Source organism: Neurospora crassa, linkage group I (assembly GCF_000182925.2).
Source record: "Neurospora crassa OR74A linkage group I, whole genome shotgun sequence".
NCBI classification, from domain to species: Eukaryota; Fungi; Ascomycota; class Sordariomycetes; order Sordariales; family Sordariaceae; genus Neurospora; species Neurospora crassa.
In genome coordinates this window covers 8,755,676-8,775,125 of record NC_026501.1, presented here as the reverse complement: position 1 = coordinate 8,775,125, position 19,450 = coordinate 8,755,676, and the positions used below count along the sequence as shown (strand labels likewise).

General features: G+C 51.9%; 3 protein-coding genes and 1 non-coding gene across 4 annotated transcripts; 2 read left to right on the top strand and 2 right to left on the bottom strand.

The window, feature by feature from the left end:
- Positions 1-876: 876 nt before the first annotated feature.
- On the top strand, positions 877-4,982 carry ada-3 (all development altered-3). Its single transcript, XM_960485.2, has 4 exons — positions 877-1,736; positions 1,828-2,376; positions 2,430-2,792; positions 2,846-4,982. The coding sequence occupies exons 1-4, from the start codon at positions 1,518-1,520 to the stop codon at positions 4,685-4,687; spliced, it is 2,973 nt and encodes a 990-aa protein (XP_965578.1). The 5' UTR covers positions 877-1,517; the 3' UTR covers positions 4,688-4,982.
- Positions 4,983-5,977: 995 nt separating this feature from the next.
- NCU15063 lies at positions 5,978-6,078 on the bottom strand. Its single transcript has one exon. It is a non-coding gene; the product is annotated as a tRNA-Leu (tRNA).
- A 1,423-nt stretch (positions 6,079-7,501) lies between these two features.
- On the top strand, positions 7,502-11,505 carry NCU02897 (hypothetical protein; the record flags this gene model as incomplete). The annotated part of the gene is made up of 5 exons (XM_960486.2): positions 7,502-7,556; positions 7,639-8,810; positions 8,892-9,388; positions 9,629-9,838; positions 9,944-11,505. The coding sequence occupies exons 2-5, from the start codon at positions 7,687-7,689 to the stop codon at positions 11,503-11,505; spliced, it is 3,393 nt and encodes a 1,130-aa protein (XP_965579.2). The 5' UTR covers positions 7,502-7,556; positions 7,639-7,686.
- Positions 11,506-13,453: 1,948 nt separating this feature from the next.
- On the bottom strand, positions 13,454-18,334 carry NCU02898 (hypothetical protein). The gene is made up of 2 exons (XM_960487.3): positions 14,655-18,334; positions 13,454-14,595 (listed from the first exon to the last, which is right to left on the bottom strand). The coding sequence occupies exons 1-2, from the start codon at positions 18,322-18,324 to the stop codon at positions 14,000-14,002; spliced, it is 4,266 nt and encodes a 1,421-aa protein (XP_965580.2). The 5' UTR covers positions 18,325-18,334; the 3' UTR covers positions 13,454-13,999.
- Positions 18,335-19,450: the final 1,116 nt, after the last annotated feature.

Genomic DNA, 19,450 nt, shown 5'->3' with positions numbered 1-19,450 from the left:
TATCTGATAGAAAAACGAAAAGAAGGTCAATAGCGAACGCCCCGCAGTGCGGTCGGCTTGGGTATGTACACCGTGCAGATTGCATCACCCAAAGTGAGGTGTTTGAGTTTCAACCATTAGTGTGGCCTAACTGTATTTTTTTTTTATTACTCTTCTCTTTTAGTTTTTCTCTTTTCTTGGTGTCGACAGCACGGGCCTTGATCGAATTCGACATCCGTCTTCTGTTTTTTCATACCGAGGCCCTGGCACATCACAACAAATTACGGTCTATTTACATGCACTAGAATGATACTTTCCCGACAGAGCCTATCATTGACCGCCTTCTTCCCGCTTCCCTGGAGAACATAAAAGGGCGCTAATTCGGGCAGGTCGGAGAACTATCGGACCCCTCGCCGTCTGAGAAAAATGGTTTCGCTTCTGGACTCTGAATTTTCGACCTGGTCAGTCTGCGAGCCTCGGGCAGCAGCGTGTTGCAGACAGCCTCTACGCAATCACCCTGGCTGGCCCTGAAACTAGCGAAAACTGGGACGTGCTCTTTCTTGTTGTTCTCCGGGTTTTCCATCTTCTCAACAACCATCATCCATGCTGTGCCCGACAAATTATGGACGATTTAAATCGATCACCAGCACACGATGCTGACTGGCTTGGCCGGATCGAGTTAGCCTCTTTCAGGAGGAAGCTCCGAGTCCTTTCAACATCGTTAACAGGGAGCCGCGACGAACAAAGCAGAATCAGTTAAGATGGTACGTACCTCGCATTTGCTATTATCCCCACAAAAAGATCAGTCACTTTCCGCCCCACCCAGCCTATCCCGACAGAGCTTGAAGAGGGACTGGCTGCGCTCCCGTCTGGCGTGTGAAGTGCGGGAATGCGGGTTGTGAGTGGTGAGTGGCAGGCTGTAAAGTGTGTCTCCTCCCGTGCTTTGCAAGGCCTGCCTGCTGCCACTCAGTCTTCCCTTCCATGTTAGGGTCACTCATTCTCGCCCGTCGATCTAGAAAACACCCACGGCTCGAGTCGAGTTTCATCATCCACGGTCCACACTCACTCTTCGGCTTGAACACCACACAAAACGAACGCCCAGTGCCATCATTACCTAGTTGTCCCCCCCCTCCATCCCACCGTTGCCCTGTCCGCCCTGAATGCTCCTCCACCGGACTCCTTCGCCACGGTGATCTTGTCATCGAAAAACCCCATCCTCGACCCCCTCGCCCAGCTCCTGGCACCACCACCACTTCGCCAATTCCCGCCTCTCGCAGAGACTGACTCCAACCATAACCCACAAGTCAGCAGGAATCCGTCTTCAGCTTGGATTCCACATTGACGCCATCCAGGACTGAGCAGCTCTTTTCTCCTCCGCCTCGAACCCGCGGCAGGCAGTCGAGTCATTAGTCGGGCTGCCAGGCAAGTCAGGCAGTCAGCCAGCCAGCTAGTGCTTCGCGGAGCTTTATCGTCCGAGTAGGGACGTCTACACCGAATCCGTCCCATAACGCTCGCCGGGCACTCACAGCTGCGCCATCATGCCTATCGACGACAACCAGAGCGCGATTAGCGTCGCCTCGGAGGGGAGTCCATGTGTCGACCACCCATCCATTGGGCCCTCCCATGATAGCTTCGACATTCACCAACATCATCTTGTCGCCCACCACCCTCCACCGGGCGCTTCTGTTTATCCCCCATCGGCTCCCTTTTCCGGTGCTCTGAACCCCCGGAGTTGTGTAACATGTCGGAGACGCAAGGTTTGTCGCTCTTCCGCTCCTCACGCCACGTGCCGCCTCCTGCTTTCCGTGGGCCCGTCTGCATGTCGTGGACCCGCTGACACCTTTTCAGGTTCGGTGCGACAAACATATGCCATGCTCCAACTGCCGGAGAGCACAGATTCCATGCATCTTCCCGGCCCCTGGTCGGGCGCCGCGACGACCAAGACCAAAAGACCCGAATGCGCCGTCGAAACAGCCTTCGAGCGAGCGGGAGCTGGAGCTGATGAAGCGCCTGCGAAAACTCGAAGGCATTGTCGAAGAACTTAGCGGTCAGATCGAACTTGAGGCGGTGCGACACCCGTTTAGCTCCAGCAACTCTCCTGAAGGCACCGGAGGACACGATGCGGACGGCCACGCGACTGGTGCAACCCGAGCCGGCGATAAACCTGGAACCCCGAACGGAAGCAATCTTGGCAAGAACTCGCCCTCAACTGGAACCGGTCTAAGCACAGATAAGAGTGGCGCGCAAGGTCTGCAGACACAACTCAACAGACCTCCTTTTGGCCCATTAAGGAGGATATCATCAGACATCCACAAACAGTTTGGTCGCTTGGTCCTCAACGAGAAGGGTGTCACCAGATATGTCAGCAGTGGATTTTGGTCTGCGATCAATGACGAGGTAGGGCGTTCCCTCTTGTTACTTCCCCCTGCATGAAACTCACCCAGACACAGCTCGACGAGATCCGCCGAGAAACAATAGAATGCGGCCAACACGATTCCGACGTCTCCGACGACGAGGCTTCTCCCGAATCCGTCGACCAACCCGTTAGCCATTCAGATCATCAGTCTTTCATCTTCGGGTACCGCTCCGCCGATGTCGACTTAAGACCACTGCACCCGCTCCCATCGCAAATTCCATTTATGTGGCAGGTATTCCAGGAAAACGTCGATCCAATACTCAAGGTTCTTCATGTCCCTTCGATGACCAAAACAATACGCCACGCTCGGAACAACATGGACAGCCTCACGCCTTCGACCGAAGCCTTGATGTTCGCCATCTACTATTCTGCCGTTGCCTCCATGGACAAAGATGAAGTATGCCCACCCCTGTTACCCTTTGTTTGTGGTTCTTGTCTTACACTGTTTAGGCCAAAATGAACTTCGGCGCCGAAAAGGACTATCTCGTACAACAATATCGATTTGCTCTTGAGCAGGCTCTAGCGAGAGCCAACTTTACGACGACGCCCGATATCACCCTCGCCCAGGCGTTCCTCCTCTTCCTTATTCTCGTTCGCCGCCAGGATGACACGAGGTTCGCTTGGACCTTGACTGGCCTACTTATTCGCATTAGCCAGGCACTGGGCCTCCATCGTGACGGAACGAACTTCCCCAACATCAGCCCCTTCGAGGTCGAAATGAGGCGCCGTATCTTCTGGGCCGTATGTATCTTGGATCTCCGCTCTGCCGAGGACCAGGGTACCGATCTCACTCTCGTCGACCGTACTTTTGATACACAGCTCCCTCTTAACGTCAACGACTCCGACATCTCACCCGATATGAAGGATTTCCCAGAATCACGAGACGGGCCAACGGACATGACCTTTTCCTTAATCCGGTACGAGATCTGCACGGTGGCGAGACGTTTGCACACGGCATCGTCCGCCATGGCGCCTGTCTGCCCCGGGGATGCTGCAACTTCGCTAGAAGAGCGAGAGGAAATGCTTGCCGACCTACACAAGCGTGTTGAGGAAAAATACCTCCGGGATCGCTCTTGCCTGGATAACCCCATGTACTGGGTGGCTGCGAACATCGCACGAGTGCTGGTCGCCAAGATGACCCTAATAATCTACCAGCCTGTGCTGTTCCCAGGACCAGACAATGAAGAGTTGTCGGATGAGCTACGGGAACGTCTCTTCAACTCTGCTATCGAAGTATTCGAGACGAACCACATCCTTAATACTGACCCAAGAACCAAGCCATGGAGGTGGCTATTCCAGACATACACACAATGGCCAGCCGTGGCGTATCTTCTAATCGAAGTTTCGCACAAGGCTTGGGGCCCTGCATCAGAGCGCGCTTGGGGTGCTTTGAACTCGGTGTATACAGCACCAAAAGAGTATGAGCTTGAGAAGCTCGCATCCCATACAGCTGTTTGGCTCCCCATCAAGAAGATGTACTTCAAGGCCAAGAGGCATCGTGAAGCGGAGACCGCCCGTCTTCGTGCCAATCCTCAAGCTGCCATGCAGCTCGAGCTGGAAGACCAGTCCAGACCCGCCCCGACCACTTTCGGGGCATTGTCAGTTACAGAGGAGATCAGCATCACAGTGGCCCGTGAACGCTGGAGGAAGCTTGTTAATGCGCCGCCCTTACCAGTTGAGCCGGTGCCACCCCCGAGGCAGCCAACGCCCGAGATCCCACAGACTGTACAACAGCAGACCAACGAAGTTCACACCAATGATAACAGTCACCCTACAGAAAACATGAGTGTTTCAAAACCGGACATGATGGACTTTCTAGATCCCACCATGACCAACCAAGGGTTTAACCCACAAGAATTCATCCCCTTATGGAGGGGGCCTCCTTTCGACCCGAGTCGTCCACCTGTCTACGGATTTTCTAATGGCGACATTCCACGAATGGACAGCGCGGCGAACTTCAACCCCGCAACAATACCCGACTTCAATCGCAGCACCACACCGGCACCCACAGGCGGTAATCAGCTGCATCACACGCCTGGTCCAGGGCCAAACATGAATACAGCTCAGGGGATGCAGGTACAGTCGCCCGTGAAAGACGAGAATGCCCCATGGTTATGGCCTGGGCCGGGGTTGCCCGAAATGCTCCGGGTACCTAATTTCCAGGTTGAAGATATGGACGTTAATATGGACGAGGGTTTCGACTGGCAAAACTGGCAGGAGAGCCTTGGTAGGTTCGAAATGGAAACGAATGGCGGGTCAACGGCCACCAGCACTTGGGGCCCAGCAATCTAGAAACAAAAAGGAGTATATAATAGATGGAATAGCGTATTGGACGATCTTGTTTTGGTTAATCCCTCGTTTATTGGCTGGACCATGTCAGTCTTTTTGCATGTCGCACTTTTGGAAAGCTAGGACGAGGCTACTTTGTCTGCGTAAGGAGTTATGTTATAGATACCCGTTGACCTTGCCCAACATCCCTCCGTCTGCCCGTATCACATGCATATATGTATCTAACTGTCTATACAATCGCTAGCCTTCCTTGAGTTTTTTCGATGAACATCATGCCGCCATGTCTTGTCTCATGTCTATAAGACAGTTGTTTTCAGGCGGTGATGCCGTTGGCTCGGTATTCGTGTCGAACTAAACCCGTACTGTTCTCCGTTTTCTTGCACATTAATTGGCTCAGCTGGTGCTCGGGAAATCTTCTTACTTGCTTCTCCCAAAACCCACTAAATCCGAGCCATACGACGAAAACTTAAGACCCCCCTTTGACACCTTACCATGGAAGGTATCAGGAATATCGGATAGAGCTTCTATAAACATATGTACTCTTGAACAGTCTGCGTTTCGGTTTTCTCTGTGCTTGCGCAATAGCTATCACTCTTTCATACCAGATGATCGTTGAGTGGATTCATGGAAAGCCAATTCGATGCACGATCGAACAGCAGACTCTTTGCCCAGACTTTTCTGAGTGTGGTTCGAGCATGATTCAGAAAACATGTGTTGGATTACTTGTAAGACTGGGTTGGGAATTAAAGTCAACAATGATCAAATATCTTATCGATAACACTCGCACCATTAGTCGTTTGAAGTAATGGTCGCAACATGAGCCCTTGTTTAGTCATTTGGTTATACTTGTGGAACGCGGGGGAGGATTAAAACTTGCAAGATCTTAAAAAAAAGAAGCAGCCTCACAAACTGTGCTTCACAGATATTGCGTACCAGATGAGCTGCCCTCGAGCTCTGGAACCAAGGCCTCATGACGGTTGCATGCATGGGCTTGGTAGGTAAGAACTTTTCGACTCAAACATAGCTTGAGCAACGGTTCCAAGGGACGGAGAAAAGCTTGAGAGTTTTGTGGATTGATGAACTGCTAAGTAACCTGGACAGACTTTACACCAGTCCATTGCGCAGGATGAAGCTTCAAGTTGAATACTAACCGGATGGCACTTGTCTAGTGATACTGTGCGAAAACTTTCATTAGGGGGTAAAATATAGTAGAGTCTCACTATTTGAAGTCGTGGAAGATAAAGATAGTGAAGATATACAGCCGTGTTTACGTAAATAGGAAAAAAAGAAGCTTGACAAGAGTGGGATTCGAACCCACGCCCTTTCGGACCACGGATATCTCGGATTAAGGGTTAACCTTAACGTGGCGCCTTAGACCGCTCGGCCATCTTGCCTTAAGATAAATATTAAGGCAAAAGCTGCAGCCTATAATCAGCCCGTTTACCTACAGCGTATGATCACTTCTATGGTACTGAGGTGGCCGTTGGAGAGTGGAGCAGCAGGACATAAAGCTGCACCCAGGAACCGTGCAGTACCTTTTCGCTCTCTTCATGTTCGACTGTCGCACCCCGTTGAGCAGGGCTTGTTTTCTAACCCAAGCACTTCCACTCGAATTTCTCGTCAACTTTCTAAAGCCCTACGCCCTGTTATTTGCGCAGCATAACAGCGTTTGGACCCTCCGTCCCGTGGCTTTGCAACTTGCTAATGCGTTAAACTGCAGGACGCTACAGGACACGATCAGCCACTGCCACGTTGAACGGGAACTCGTGGTCTGGTGCGCCACCCCGCCCATCAACGGTTTTATCACAAGTGTTCAGCTTTCATCCGACCTACCGATTCATGAACCAGATTTCATCAGTTTCTCGGAGGGCAATGGATTATGCAACAAGGACGCGTTCATTCGACACTTGCGATATGTTACGGCCTTTTAGGGTTGGGCCAGGTCCAGTCCAACTCCTAGCCAACCACCGCCGTCAAGCTAATGCTTTGATCCGACTGTTCACTGTTTTCATGTTCGGTACATTCTCAACCAGGCGGGTGGCTCAAAAATGCCAACCCCATACATATTGATCCCAATGCAACCTAGACTGGGTGTTCATTAGGCACCATCCAGACAGTAAGGGTTAGAAACCAGGCTGTGCCTTGCTACGAGCTTGTAATTGGCAGCTGAAAGATGGCGATGAGCCATTGGATGGGCATATCGGATATACTTAACAAGGTGTCTGGTGGTGGCGTCAGCAATCAGATAGGCAATTACAACCGGACGGGGGCTCAATCGAATGCATGTGTTCTGATCTGTTTCTCAAATTGCAGCCGGCCAGGGCTTCTTCCCACAACAACAAGCTGAAGACCCGATCAGTCAACACTTGTCATCTTTGTCTGCAAACCGATATCGACTTCATTTTTTCTACACTCAGCGCCCCTGATAATCTTGAGTTTCGACAAAGCTCGCAAGCAAAACATTCAACCCTCGGCGACTTGCCATGTTATGAGCATGGCTTCGAGCAGCAGCGGTGCACTGATTCCTTTACCAGGGTCTAAGTCTAGTCAACTGGCACCCGAGCTTCGGCTTGCTCAGGCGGTGTCTGAGTTTGCGCAAGCCCTGGATGGAACGAAGAAACAGGAGTTCATGAGGCTGCAAGCGCAATGTGCCAGCTCATCCCCTACTGCCTCAGAGGTCATCTTGATGACTGAGCAGCTAAACCGAGAGGGAGCTCGACGACACGCATCCTGGACACCAGCATCAGGAACACGTCTTGGCGGCTTTCTCAGCCGAATACAAAAGTTTGCGGAGGCCGGAGATGTCTTGATCGGGGGTACACAGAGTCTGATTGCTTCAGGTGTATGGACGGCAGTAAGGGTGTCGCTGGAGGTACGTGTGACCGGCATATCATTCAGTCTGCAATTTGAATTCGTTGAACAGAAGGATTGACTTGGCATACAATTTTCTTAAGGCCGCCGTGGGGCACTATGCCTACTTTGACCAGGTCTCTTCATTGTTGATGAGACTGACCCGGTCCTGGTCTGTTACCTCCGAATTTGCAAAGCTTTTCCCCAACTCAGCTGAACTACAGGCCTTATTCTCCGAGTACCTTACTAGAGTCGTCCGTCTATGCCAGCAGATCCTTGCCGTTGCTAGAAGACCATCATATCTGCTATTGGCATCATCTTTGTTTTCTACCTTCGACAATGAGTTTGGACCAATCCAGGAGGAACTGAACATGTACGGGGCTCTGATCGAGAAGCAGTTCACTCTGCTTACCAGCTCACAGGCGGCGGACAGACAACAAGCAGCGAGAAAAGAGACGGGAGGGATGATACGCCGCTTTTCTAAGGCGTGGAGACGACAATACATACTCGAACAAAAGCAACAACTCTTGCACCATCTATCTCCCCGACAAGGTCAACAGGATGTAATATGGAGACGAGAAAGAAAGCGCGGAACCGCGAGTTGGATTCTTACCACGTCCGAATACAAATCTTGGAAAGCAGGGCATCAGGCTGTGTTACGAGTTACCGGGCACCTTGGCTGCGGCAAAACTGTTGCGCTTGCTACCATCATCGCTGACGCACCGATGGAAAAGAAGAAGCACGCAGGCTTCATTTGCAAAAGAGATGATCCACACACGCTGAAAGGATTTACTATCCTGGGAAGTATTGCCCATCAGTTGCTGCAATCCGGAACAGTCCGTCAAGAGTGGGAAAAATTGATCCAAGGGAATCCTGATACCTTTCTTGGGGCACTGAGTGTTTCCTTCATTGTGCAGCTTCTACAGAGCCTTTTGCCGCGGGATGAAACCTTCTATGTGATTCTGGATGGACTAGATGAATGCTCAGAGGAGGATGTGGAAATCGTTTTACAAGCCTTACAGGACCTTCGCCAACAACATCAAATATCTGTGTGCTTCTCGACAAGACTGGATGCCTCTGGCCTTCCAACGAAGCTGACACAGGAATATTTGGGCACTGCTGCCGATCTGTCCTTGAACAATGTCCTGCGTGATACAGAAATTGAGGAGTATATCAGATCGGAGGTGCAAAGACGTAATGCTCGCCGTGAGCCACAAATGAGCGACAAGTTGGTGGAGCAGGTTACGAAAGCGCTGGCTGTGGGAGCCCAAGGAATGTAAGCTATACTCATGATGATGAATACTATCTGTTGACATACATCATTCAAAACTTCTGACCACGGCTATTTGCTTTACAGGTATCTTTGGGTATCACTTCATATTGAGGCCATATTCCCATCCTACCATGAAGCCGTCTTGACCAATGAGTCGGTCCAAGACATTCTACATCATTTGCCGAAAGATCTTCCACAAGCATTCGATCAGGCGCTCGACCGAATCCCTGACCGCCAGTACGGTGATCGAATATTTCAATTGGTTGCTGTAGCGGAAACTTGCCTTACCGGGGAACAGCTGAGTGTTGCACTCACTGTCCAACCCGGTGACCCTACCTGGAATGGGGCCCGGTTGCCTCACAGTCCCAAGCAGGTTGTCTTTCGCTGTGGTGGTGGGTTGCTGGAGATCGACGAGGAAGATGACCAAGTTCGATTCATCCATCACAGTGTGATATCGCATATGGGAGACCGAAAAGTTGGAGTGGACGGCAGCAGCCTTACGCGGAGCTGGATGACCGATGCAGAATCATTCATGGGATCCGTCTGTGTAACGTATCTCAACTTTGCCGACTTCGACAAACGTATGACTTTGAACAGAAAAGTCGATCCCAGTTCGATTTCAGAGAGACTAAAAAAGGAAGCATCAAGTTCCAACCCATTACTAGCCAGCATGGTTCGACACCTCAAAAGGGACAAACATCGAAGACCGGCGCCTGAACAACTGAACATCTTCATGGCTTTGCTAGAGGTTCAATTGCCGAAAAATGAGGCGATGACCTGCTTCCTATCGTACGCCTCTAAGTATTGGACTCGGCATACAGCGCATCTCACCGAGGAGAATGGAGCCAGAGTCGATGTCTTGTGGAGGGCATTGATCAACGATAGACCGCCACATGTTTCGGTTCCGTGGAATTCATCCCTAGATGGTGAAGGAGGGATGATTGTGTACGCGCTCAACAAGTCGCATGCGTACCTCTTTCGCCATATCATCAGAAGTCATATACAGGATGACCACATCTTCATTCAGACACGTAAGTGGCTCTCAAGGAAGATCAGGAATGATGAAGGGAAAGTTCCATGCCTAGACGAGTTGATACAGCGGTGCATTGTTGCTGGTCCTTCTTTTGTCGCAGCAGCCTACTTCCTTGTCCTTCTAACGATCCCTCTCGAGGATACCTCGACTCAGTTCGCGCTTCACATGGTCAGAAAGCACTTGGCGGAAATCAAAGCTGGGAGCATGGTAGACCACTTGTGGGCCTTGATCGAAGAGGCATGCCTCAAGTTATCCGCCATCGCGCATGATGAAGACTTACTCAATTCTCTAAGCAGACAAATATGTTTGGCTGCTCTCACTGCCTTGGTGCTGCTCCGAAGCACGAGGAACAGCCCAGATCCCACCGAAGACGATGTCTTCAAGTTCTTACGCATTCTCTCAGAAACCGCGGACGACTTAAGCTTCAAGATGGTTTGTGATTACCTCCCCATGGTAGCTGGCTGGGCATCAGATCCACAATCCCTTGCATTACTTGGATTACAGAATGCAGTTGCACACAATAATTTCAGCCTGGTTAAGATGATCATGATGAGCATTGACGTTGACTTGTCTATAATCGACCGCGTTCTGGAAATGACAAAAGAGAAATCCGACTCGATGTTTCGCTCGAAAGTAACCTCGAGAGTAACCTCGCTTTTAAACCACACAAGTCATGTCATCAAGGAGCAGCCTGTTGTGGGTAACAACGATCTGGAAATCATTCGAACACATCTGATGAACGACGATGACGATCAGGCTATGGAAAGCATAGAAAGGTGGTTCGGTCGCGGGAGGCCGGGTTGTTCCTCTGTAGCGGACTTGAGCCTTCTCCGCAAGGTTACTGAATGGGCCATTATCTACCGATGCGATGAAGTCCTCGATGCGATGCCGTGTTTGCCTGAGGCGGTGGAAGCTTGGCCCACAGTTTTACTCGATGTCATAACGACCTATGCGCAGCATGAAAGACTGAGAAGAGAAGACGACCCTGAGAGAGAGCGCAAAATCTTTTTCACGTTGGTTAAAGAAGTCCAGAAGCTCGAATCCAACGACATGTACCTCACAGGCTCGGATAGTGGTCCATCCGTCGACTCGCAATGGACAGCTCTTCACGCGGCAGCTCTGTGGGAGCCATACGCCGTTGATGCGGTTTTGAAACTCTGGCCTGGCGCAACACATCAAAGAACCACGCATGGACTCATGCCCCTTACTGTGTCAATTTGCGGACGACCAAAACAAGAAGGTTACTCTTCGATACCTCCTCTAATGCTGAGTGTTCTCGCTTTACTCCAAGCAGCTACTACTAATGATGCCAAAGCGCTTTGCGAAGACTCTCTACTTTCACCACTGCATTGCTCGATAGCGTGTTGCCCACCAGACATAACGGAGGTTCTAGTTGAGCATGGAGCTACATGTAACGTTTCTTTAACAAACGCCGAAGACTCCGAGGCCTACAGGATCCTCATGATAGTTGCTTTGCTGGAAAACAGAATCTATTACCGCAGCAGTTGGTATCCGTCGTGGAAGTTACAAGCCAAAACGCTCACGTCGCTTGAGGAATACTACAGGTATAAGGGCCCACTGCCTATGCCCCGGGTTATGACCCGTCCGTTTTACGACCCCGAAGACGACCCTGAAGGCTACACCCCCAAAAGTAGCTTCATTTGAAGGTCCTCGGCGTGAAATCGATAAGCCTGAAACGCCGCGGGATTCTCTTGAGTTATACTGGTAACACTCCTCTACCCACAACTTCAGCTGCTTGGGGAGAACTAATGGCTAGCACAGCACACGAAATAGTTCTAGCAATGTATTGTCACAAGCTTTCGGCCGTTTGGCTGCCGGAGCAACTTTCAGACACCCGTTCTAATCAGTTCATTTGCTTTGTTACCTTCCGTATTGCCGTTATCGAGAATTCCAGCTGCATAGAGGTACCTAGTAGAAATTTTGCAAAGTTGTTGGACCCTTAGACCTACCAATATCGATGCCAGGAACCTAGGTAGGGATGACGAGAAGAACAGAGGCGTGTACTAAGGTATATAGTACTGAGCAAACATAGGTACTATCCAAAACGAGAGAAATGGGACACAGAGACTGTCAAGGCCCAGCTATAGACATATGACTAAGCCAGAATGTGAACATGGTGCCTCTAGGAGCCCGTGAGGTGTACTGCCCCGTTTCATTTCGCTCAGTTGAGCCACAGACTTACTTGCGCTTACAGGCCGTCACTTGACTGTAGCCTTCAGCCCGCTTTGATTTGTCCCTCTGCTTCAAGTTTTTGGCATGAACAACGCTACAGTAACTGACGGACCTTAACGAAGGCAAAAGCTCCGGACTGCAATGTGGTAAACAAAATCTGTTGATTCCCTCGGGAAGAGCGAATGTTCGCCAACTGAAGCCACAACGGCCTCGACCCGGTCCTGGACACGCGGCATCGCGGATGATTGCGCCCGCATGGAAGACCACCTCGCGATGTCAATATCGAATACGACACCTGAAGAACATGATTCGAGACAGTTCTTTATAAGACACTCACTGCTGCCAAACCTTGTCGATCATATGACACTCAACTGCTCGAGTCACTCATTCTACCTATTGAGTGTCTTCGATTGAACTCAGTGGCTAAACCAGCTGTAGTGTATGTAACGTTCATTACACTCAGAACGGCGGACTCGGACCAAGAGGTGGGAAAGCTGCGTACTGGTCTGACAGTTCCAGGACTCCCCAGCTTGCTGAGAAGGCAGGCGGAATTGTACATGCTACTTCAGTTACTGTAACTGAACGAAGGTTGGACTTGCCTACAGTGAAGATAAAGAGTATCCCTACCTACCTAGTAAGGTAGAGTTAGGTAAGTACGATGCGTGCCCATTGCAGTGCACCAAATTCCACCCACCATTCGTTGTGTTCAGTTCACTTCCAACACGCATCCGCACTGCACCTACCCCGTCTGTACCTCAGTCAGTCCTTCGCTGCAATCTCCAGTCAATTCATCAAATTATAACCGACAACTGCATCTGCGGTCAACCTAGACTCGAGTTTCCAACTCCGGATCTCACGGAAAAGGACGGACGGGTACGAAAGAGGCCAGGATCGAACGAAGTATCTCCTTTAGATGACTGTTAGAAGGGCCGGGTAGTAGAGCAATTGATTCCACCATAGTTAAAATTCGAGCCACTAACAGAGGTACATACCTCTCCATCACTGCCTCCTCCCTGACCCTTCACTCCTTCCTTACCTACCTCTACCTAGGTACATACTCATCCATCGTTCACTGCAGTTTCCTAGGCGATCTAGTCAAGAAAGAACTAAACATCCCGTCACGAACAAGAAGAAGGTGATGATGATATAGATGATGAAGAGACGGAGGAAACACGGCACTGCAGCACGGCCTACGAACGACTTAATGTATTCTCAAACAAGGCACTTTCTTTTTGTTCCTCTCAAACGCCGTTTCAATTTTTATGCTAGGTAGAGGTATGTAGTGTAGCCACTTAAAGTCTACCTAACCATAACCATAAGGGTGGTAATAAACGACTATCCGCTGCAGTGCCAATGCGACAATATCCCGTCTTGAGCTTCTGAGCTTCTGGAGCTATCAAAACGCCTAGCAAGAAACCTTTTCCCCTTTTGCCTGTCTGAAAATGCCAGTACAAAGATACATTTTCTTTGTTTCTCCAGCTTGCCTGGATTCAAATCAACCTCTTGATGCACCACTCTATCCATTACATGTGATCATCCATATGATCAGTAAATGGTCTTGCGTCCTTTCCTTCTCTTTTTTGTGTCCCCCATAGAAAGTCCAAGGCTCCTAAACAGGGGGAGCTCAAACGTGATGCAAGAAAGAGCTTTGAAGCTCTAGACTAGGTAGTCAGATGTGCAGGCAGGTGTACCCAAATCATCTTGAGCAAAACACGAAACTGGAACTGAGATGAACTATATGCCTTGGTGAATTTCTCTCAGAACAAGTAATATCCACATCACCAGCATCCATCTCTTCAAGAAAGGGTATATCCATCTTCACCAACCAGTACCCAACTGCCTCAACGCCCGTCTTGCAAGACTAGTCATGTCATTATTCCTACTTCTCTTCCTACATCCACTCCTCGGTTCTTTCGGGTTTCCTATCCCATGTAGCTCACTGCATCAACTGGGGGTCTATAGCCTCCTAAGCAACGGGTCCATGCCCAGAAGGAGGGTGAGGGTAAGGGTAAGACAACGGCTGCATGGGTTGAGGCGGCATATGCTGATGCTGGAGAGGGTGCATCGGTTGCATCTGTTGTTGCATCGGAGGCATCGGAGCCATTTGCGGCGGCATCTGTCCCTGGCCCGGACCAGGCTGCGACATGGGTGCCATCTGGGCCATTGGAGGCATGGGTTGGGGAGCCATTGAGTGAGGTGGCATTTGCTGAGGGGGCATCGATTGCGGAGGCATATGCTGCGGAGGCATGATATGTGGTGGAAGCGGGGGGAAGCTGTGCATCACCTGGTGATGGCCCTGTGCCACCTGAACGTTCTGAACTCCTTGAGGTTGGGGCGGCAAAGCCAACAGCCCGGTGTGAGTGGGACCAAGGCCTGGTGTTGTCGGGGCCGAGGCACCGGTTGAGGGGCCAGCGGAAACTGGATCTGGAGTCTGGCTCATCGACATCATGCCCGGCTCGTTACCGTTTGTCACGCCCGTGGCCGCCTTTTCGGCCTTCTTGTTGGCCAATGTTGTACGGCGCTTTTCAACCGCTCCTTGCATTTCACCCGAAGCCCAGCGTCCTACGTCCCTGTTAGCTCGCGAACATGTCAACCAAAAAAGGTAGAACAGCAGTACTTACTTCTCATGGAATAGCTCATCTTCTCCGACTTGCTCATCTCCGCATATGGCTTATCCGGCTCCGTGGTATTGGCCAGGGCAAAGCCACTGGGCATCATCTTGGGGGGTTCGACAGGTTCGGGTGGGGTTGGCGTAGCCGCCTTCGGAGCCCGAGGTGCTTTACCTGGGCCCTTCAAGGTAGGATGTGGGCCATTGTTGACGGGAGGGACCGCCTGAGGAGGCACTTGGGCAAAGCTAGGACCCATCGGAGGGGGTCCTGGGTTTTTGATCTTGATGCGAGTTAACGGCTTGGTAATGGCCGGCGGCGCGGGAACTTGCGGCGGAGGACCTCCTGGTGGGAAGGCCGGGGCGGCGTTAAATGTATGCATGAAAGGAGACGGGCCAGGGGCCGGAGCGATGGGTGGCGGCCCACTGTTGAAGAACAACGCGGGTGCTTTCAATCCTCCTACGGGCTGCTGCGGAGCAAGTGCCGGAGGTGGTGGAGGAGGTACTGAAGTAGGCTGGCTCGTCACATTCGCGTTCTTCTTCTTAGGGCCACGCTTCTTAGGCTCGTGGCTCTCTGGTTTAGCTGGAACAGCGTTGCGAGCTCGCTTGTGCTGTCTTGGCTCAAGCTCAGGATCGTTCTCGAGCGCAAAGTTGCGTCTCCGCTTATCACGAAGCGAATAGCTCGACTCCGGGGTACCGGCCGTATTGTTCGTTCCCTCTGACGAAGCAGTTGATGGCCTCGGTACGTGCTGCTCTTGTGGCAGAATTTCCGTATCACCATTACCCAAGGTAACCGGGCTATTATAGAAAGATTGGGGAGCGATCTCTTGAACCGGAGGAAGGGCCACCTTGGGCTGACGCTGACGCTTAGTCTTTCCCTCCTCACTTTCAGTCGGAGCAGGCGCAGGGGCAGGCGTTTCCTCAACAGCAGGAGGCGCAGCCGGTGCACGACCACGTTTGCGTCCTGGTTTCGGCTTGTCTAATGGCAACGGGGTCTCTTCAGCCTTGGGTTCCTCAGGTGCTACGCTAGCTGCGTCGTCACCCAGTGGGACTTCCTGAGTTTCCTCAACTTGCTCGGCAATCTGGTCTTCCATGTCCTGCTGAGACTCCTTGGCTTGCTCGGCTTCCAACGCCTCCTGGGCCTCCTTAGCTTGTTGTGCCTCCTTGGCTTGCTGAGCTTGCTCCGCCAAAATAAGTGCTTTGGGTTTGGGTCCGCGTCGTTTGCGGACTACAGGCTCAGGCACAATCTCTACGGCTGGAGTTTGGTCAGACGGCTCAACCGAATCGTCATTGGAAGCCATCTGCTTGCGCTTGCCACGCCGGCCAACAACAGTAGATGGGCCGCCGGTAGGGGTGCCGGCACGACTAGGATCCTTGCTTTGATCCGAAAGGTTGCGGGGTTTGCGCACCCGCTTTCCTTCAACAACGTTCTCTTCGGCAAGCTCAGCCTTTCCAGCACCTTTCCTGTGTGGTCGGGTCTCGGTGATGTCCCACCGTTGCTCTTCGATGTTTTGTCTACCAACCGCGTTGGCATGGGGATTGTGCTTGAAGCCATATGCTGCGGCCATGATCTTATCCTGGTCCTTTTGATGCTCGTAGATGGGATCATCTGACGAAGGCTTCGGTGCGCGAACACCCTTGAGTTCGAAGGCGGGCGGTCCCTTGGTGGGTTCGTCATAGTGGCGGCGGAAATGTGGTGCGTCCTCCGCTTTCAGCCGGTTTTCCCAGTTGACAATCGAGACATCATTCTTCTTGCGGCGCTCTGCATTGTCCTCATCGTCAACGACCTTTTTGAGCTCGCGGAATTCATTCTGCCAGACATTGAGGGTTTCACACATGGCTTCAGCCAGCTTGTAGAGCGTGGCAGTGTCCATATCCTGGTAGTCTTCCAAGAGATCCGCAAAATCTTGAACGTCGCGAATCTTGGGGAATGACCACTGCTTCCGTGGCTGCCGGACTACCTCTAGGGGCTCTATGGAGCCCGCGGCTTTTTCAGAGTCAAACACCGGCCCATTGACATACTGACCATCTTCATCGTCGGCCACAGATGCGGTTGCCAGGTCTTCCTCGTCCACCATCTCGGAGGGAGAAGGCGCGGCAGTCGGAGGTTCAGTTTGGGGCACATCATCGGATGCTTGTCCTGTTGGACGAGACGCTTGCTTCACCTTTGGTGCGGGAGCTGGCTCTGGTGGGGGAAGTGTTTCCGCTACTTTGCCTCCAGACTCAGCCTGTGCTTCCTTCAGTCGTGGAATGTAGTAGTTGTCTCTAAACTCCTTCATTGACATACGAGGCTGGCCACTCGCTACCATCTTTCCAGTTTCCTGTCGCCAGAGTTTGTAGAACTCTTCCGTCTTCAGCTTGCGGCGCCCATCCCAATGGAATTCGGTAGACGTGGGTTCCGGCACGGCGGCCGGCGCGATGGGCACCGGCTGTGCAGGGGTGGGAGCCGGTGAGGTGGCCGGCGTCGGTATAGGCGTAGGATTGGCCTTCGTCATAGGATCAAGGACAAGCCTTTCAGTAAAAGGGCCAGGGTGCGTGACATCATCGTCCACGTAGGGCGTGAGCTTTAGAGAAGCGGCGATGGGTGTCTCGAGGCTATAGATTTTTTCGAGGTTCTTCAAACGGGGAGGAAAACCCGGCTTGGGAGGTCGTACCGTCTGAGAAGACGACGATGGGGAAGTTGTCGCAACCGAATTACTACCTTGTGTGGTATTGGGAGGGGATGGAGGGCGATTGCCGGGTTGAGAGCCGACCTTGGAAGAAGGAATTGGTGACGAGGGAATCAATTCGGGCACGGAGTGCAAATGAGTTGCTTCATCTTGCTCTGTGGGCTCTACCTTAAAAGGCCCATCGTGGAGCAGATTCGGGTGATTTTGGGGGTGTTCTGATGGACGTGATGTCTCAGTCTCGGCCGACATGGCGGTTACCTGGTGAGAGCCCTGCTCTTCGGTTGAAGTGTCCTTGGAAGAAGCGGTGTTACCGTTCTCCGTTGTTGATGGATTTGGAGCCGGTTCGTCCTCATTGCCGGTGCCTTCGATGTTGCCATGGGATGCGGAAGGATTTTGTGACTGGGACGAACTAACTGTTTCTCTGGAATCAGCAGCGCGAGGCAATGACTGTTCACCTTGCGGGACAGCACCGGATCCATTGGGCTTTGACGATTGATTGGCCGCAGATGCACCTCCAACGGCCGACTGTTCCGACTCTTCCTCTACCTCGGGTATCTCATCCATCAAGACGCCGACTAAGATGGTATCTTGCACGTCATTGTCCGACTGGTGCTGCTCAATATACGTGCTCTGCGCTGTAGCTGGCTTCTTACCCGATGGCTTTCGGTGAGAGGATGAGTTACGTGCAGGAGCCGGAGACTTGTTGCCCCGCTTGTTACGCAAGGCACTGTGATCGTGGTCCTTGAGTTCTTCACCCTCGGAATCCCCTTGAGTGCCCCTTCGCCGGCGTCCGCGGGTGGTAGGTGTGCCGGCAGGCCTGGCAGCGGAATCGACTTTGGTGCCGGCACCGCCAAAGACATCATCGATCTGTTCCTGGCTATAGTCGATCCGTGCACGCTTCCTGAGCGAGTGGCCGCCTTTACTATTTGAGTTTTCCTCATTGTCAAACTTAGGGGCTTCATAAGACAAGTCAAAGGTCTTGGACCTTTTGCGAGCTGATGTGTTGCCAGCAGGCATGGCAGTGCTCGAGGGCGCCTCGAAGGTGAAAGGGGTTGTTGTATCCAGTGCAGGTCCTCCGGCGGTGCGATCACTGTGTGCAGTGACGCGGAAGGAAGAAGTCGAATCAGGGGCCGATGGAGAAGTAGTGCGGCGCTGTTGGAGGTTTGGATAAGCGACTTGCTTGGTCCTACCACCTCGGAGGGAACCGACTGAAGGAGCGCGTTGATGTGTCGTTGGCGGCTGATGCGCCTGTTGCTGCTGCTGCGGCTGCTGTTGATGTTGTGGTTGATGTTGTGGTTGCTGGAACTGATGGCCAAGCATCTGGGGATATGGGTGTGTTGAATGGTGTGGTTGATTGTTCTGCACATGCGATGTAGTAAAGGGGATTGGAGGATTCTGAGTGGTCAGATCCGAAAAGGGGGTGTAGGTGGAGGAGGGGTGAGGCGCATGTGAGGTGCTGCCGGGAATGGAAGGGTTAACAGTGCCCGTAGTCGTGGGATTGGGGTGGTGAAAGCCATTGACTTGGGGAAAGGGTGTAATCTGAAATTGGTGCTCGAATTCGTGCTGCTGAGCAATAGGACGCTGTTGATGTTGTTGTTGTTGTTGTTGTTGTTGTTGGCTAAACTGTTGGTGGTGGTGGTGAGATGTAGTTGACAGGGTTCCACGCATTTTCTTGGTCGCGCGCCCGCGGCCACCACGTCCGCGCTCCATGTTAAAGCAGACTTCAGTTGTAGTTCACTCTGCAGCAGAAGTGAGGGACCGGACTGGACTGCACAGACACACTTTCTTTGAGCCTCGGCTATTAGCTGGTCAGATTGGGAACTTGATATTATTTGGGCGGCGGTGGTGGAACATAGCGACTCTGCCAGTGAGGCGAAAAGCCAAAGAAAAAAAATGCACTAACCTTTCAACGTGTCAGGGAGTCGGCTTGCTACCTCAGAGCTTGTCAATGGTTGGATCCCAAAGACGCTCAGGCTTGGCGTCGGTTCGCTGAGAACAACAGCGTTGTCCGGTTGGGTGAAAAGGGTATGATGGAAAAGATACCGAATAGCAATGCTTGCTGTCTGTTTGGCAATGCTGCTTGTCCGTCGTCAAATTCCTCCTAAGAACTGAAGTGCGGAGGATTGGCCAGAGTTGTGTGTAC

Excerpts from the sequence above, each read along its gene's own strand:
- ada-3 (XM_960485.2), top strand. The coding sequence starts at position 1,518 with ATGCCTATCGACGACAACCAGAGCGCGATTAGCGTCGCCTCGGAGGGG. Across the intron at positions 2,377-2,429 it reads GGTCTGCGATCAATGACGAG|CTCGACGAGATCCGCCGAGA; the intron begins GTAGGGCGTTCC and ends ACCCAGACACAG. Across the intron at positions 2,793-2,845 it reads CCTCCATGGACAAAGATGAA|GCCAAAATGAACTTCGGCGC; the intron begins GTATGCCCACCC and ends TACACTGTTTAG.
- NCU02898 (XM_960487.3), bottom strand. The coding sequence starts at position 18,324 with ATGCCTGCTGGCAACACATCAGCTCGCAAAAGGTCCAAGACCTTTGAC. Across the intron at positions 14,596-14,654 it reads GATGAGCTATTCCATGAGAA|GACGCTGGGCTTCGGGTGAA; the intron begins GTAAGTACTGCT and ends ACAGGGACGTAG.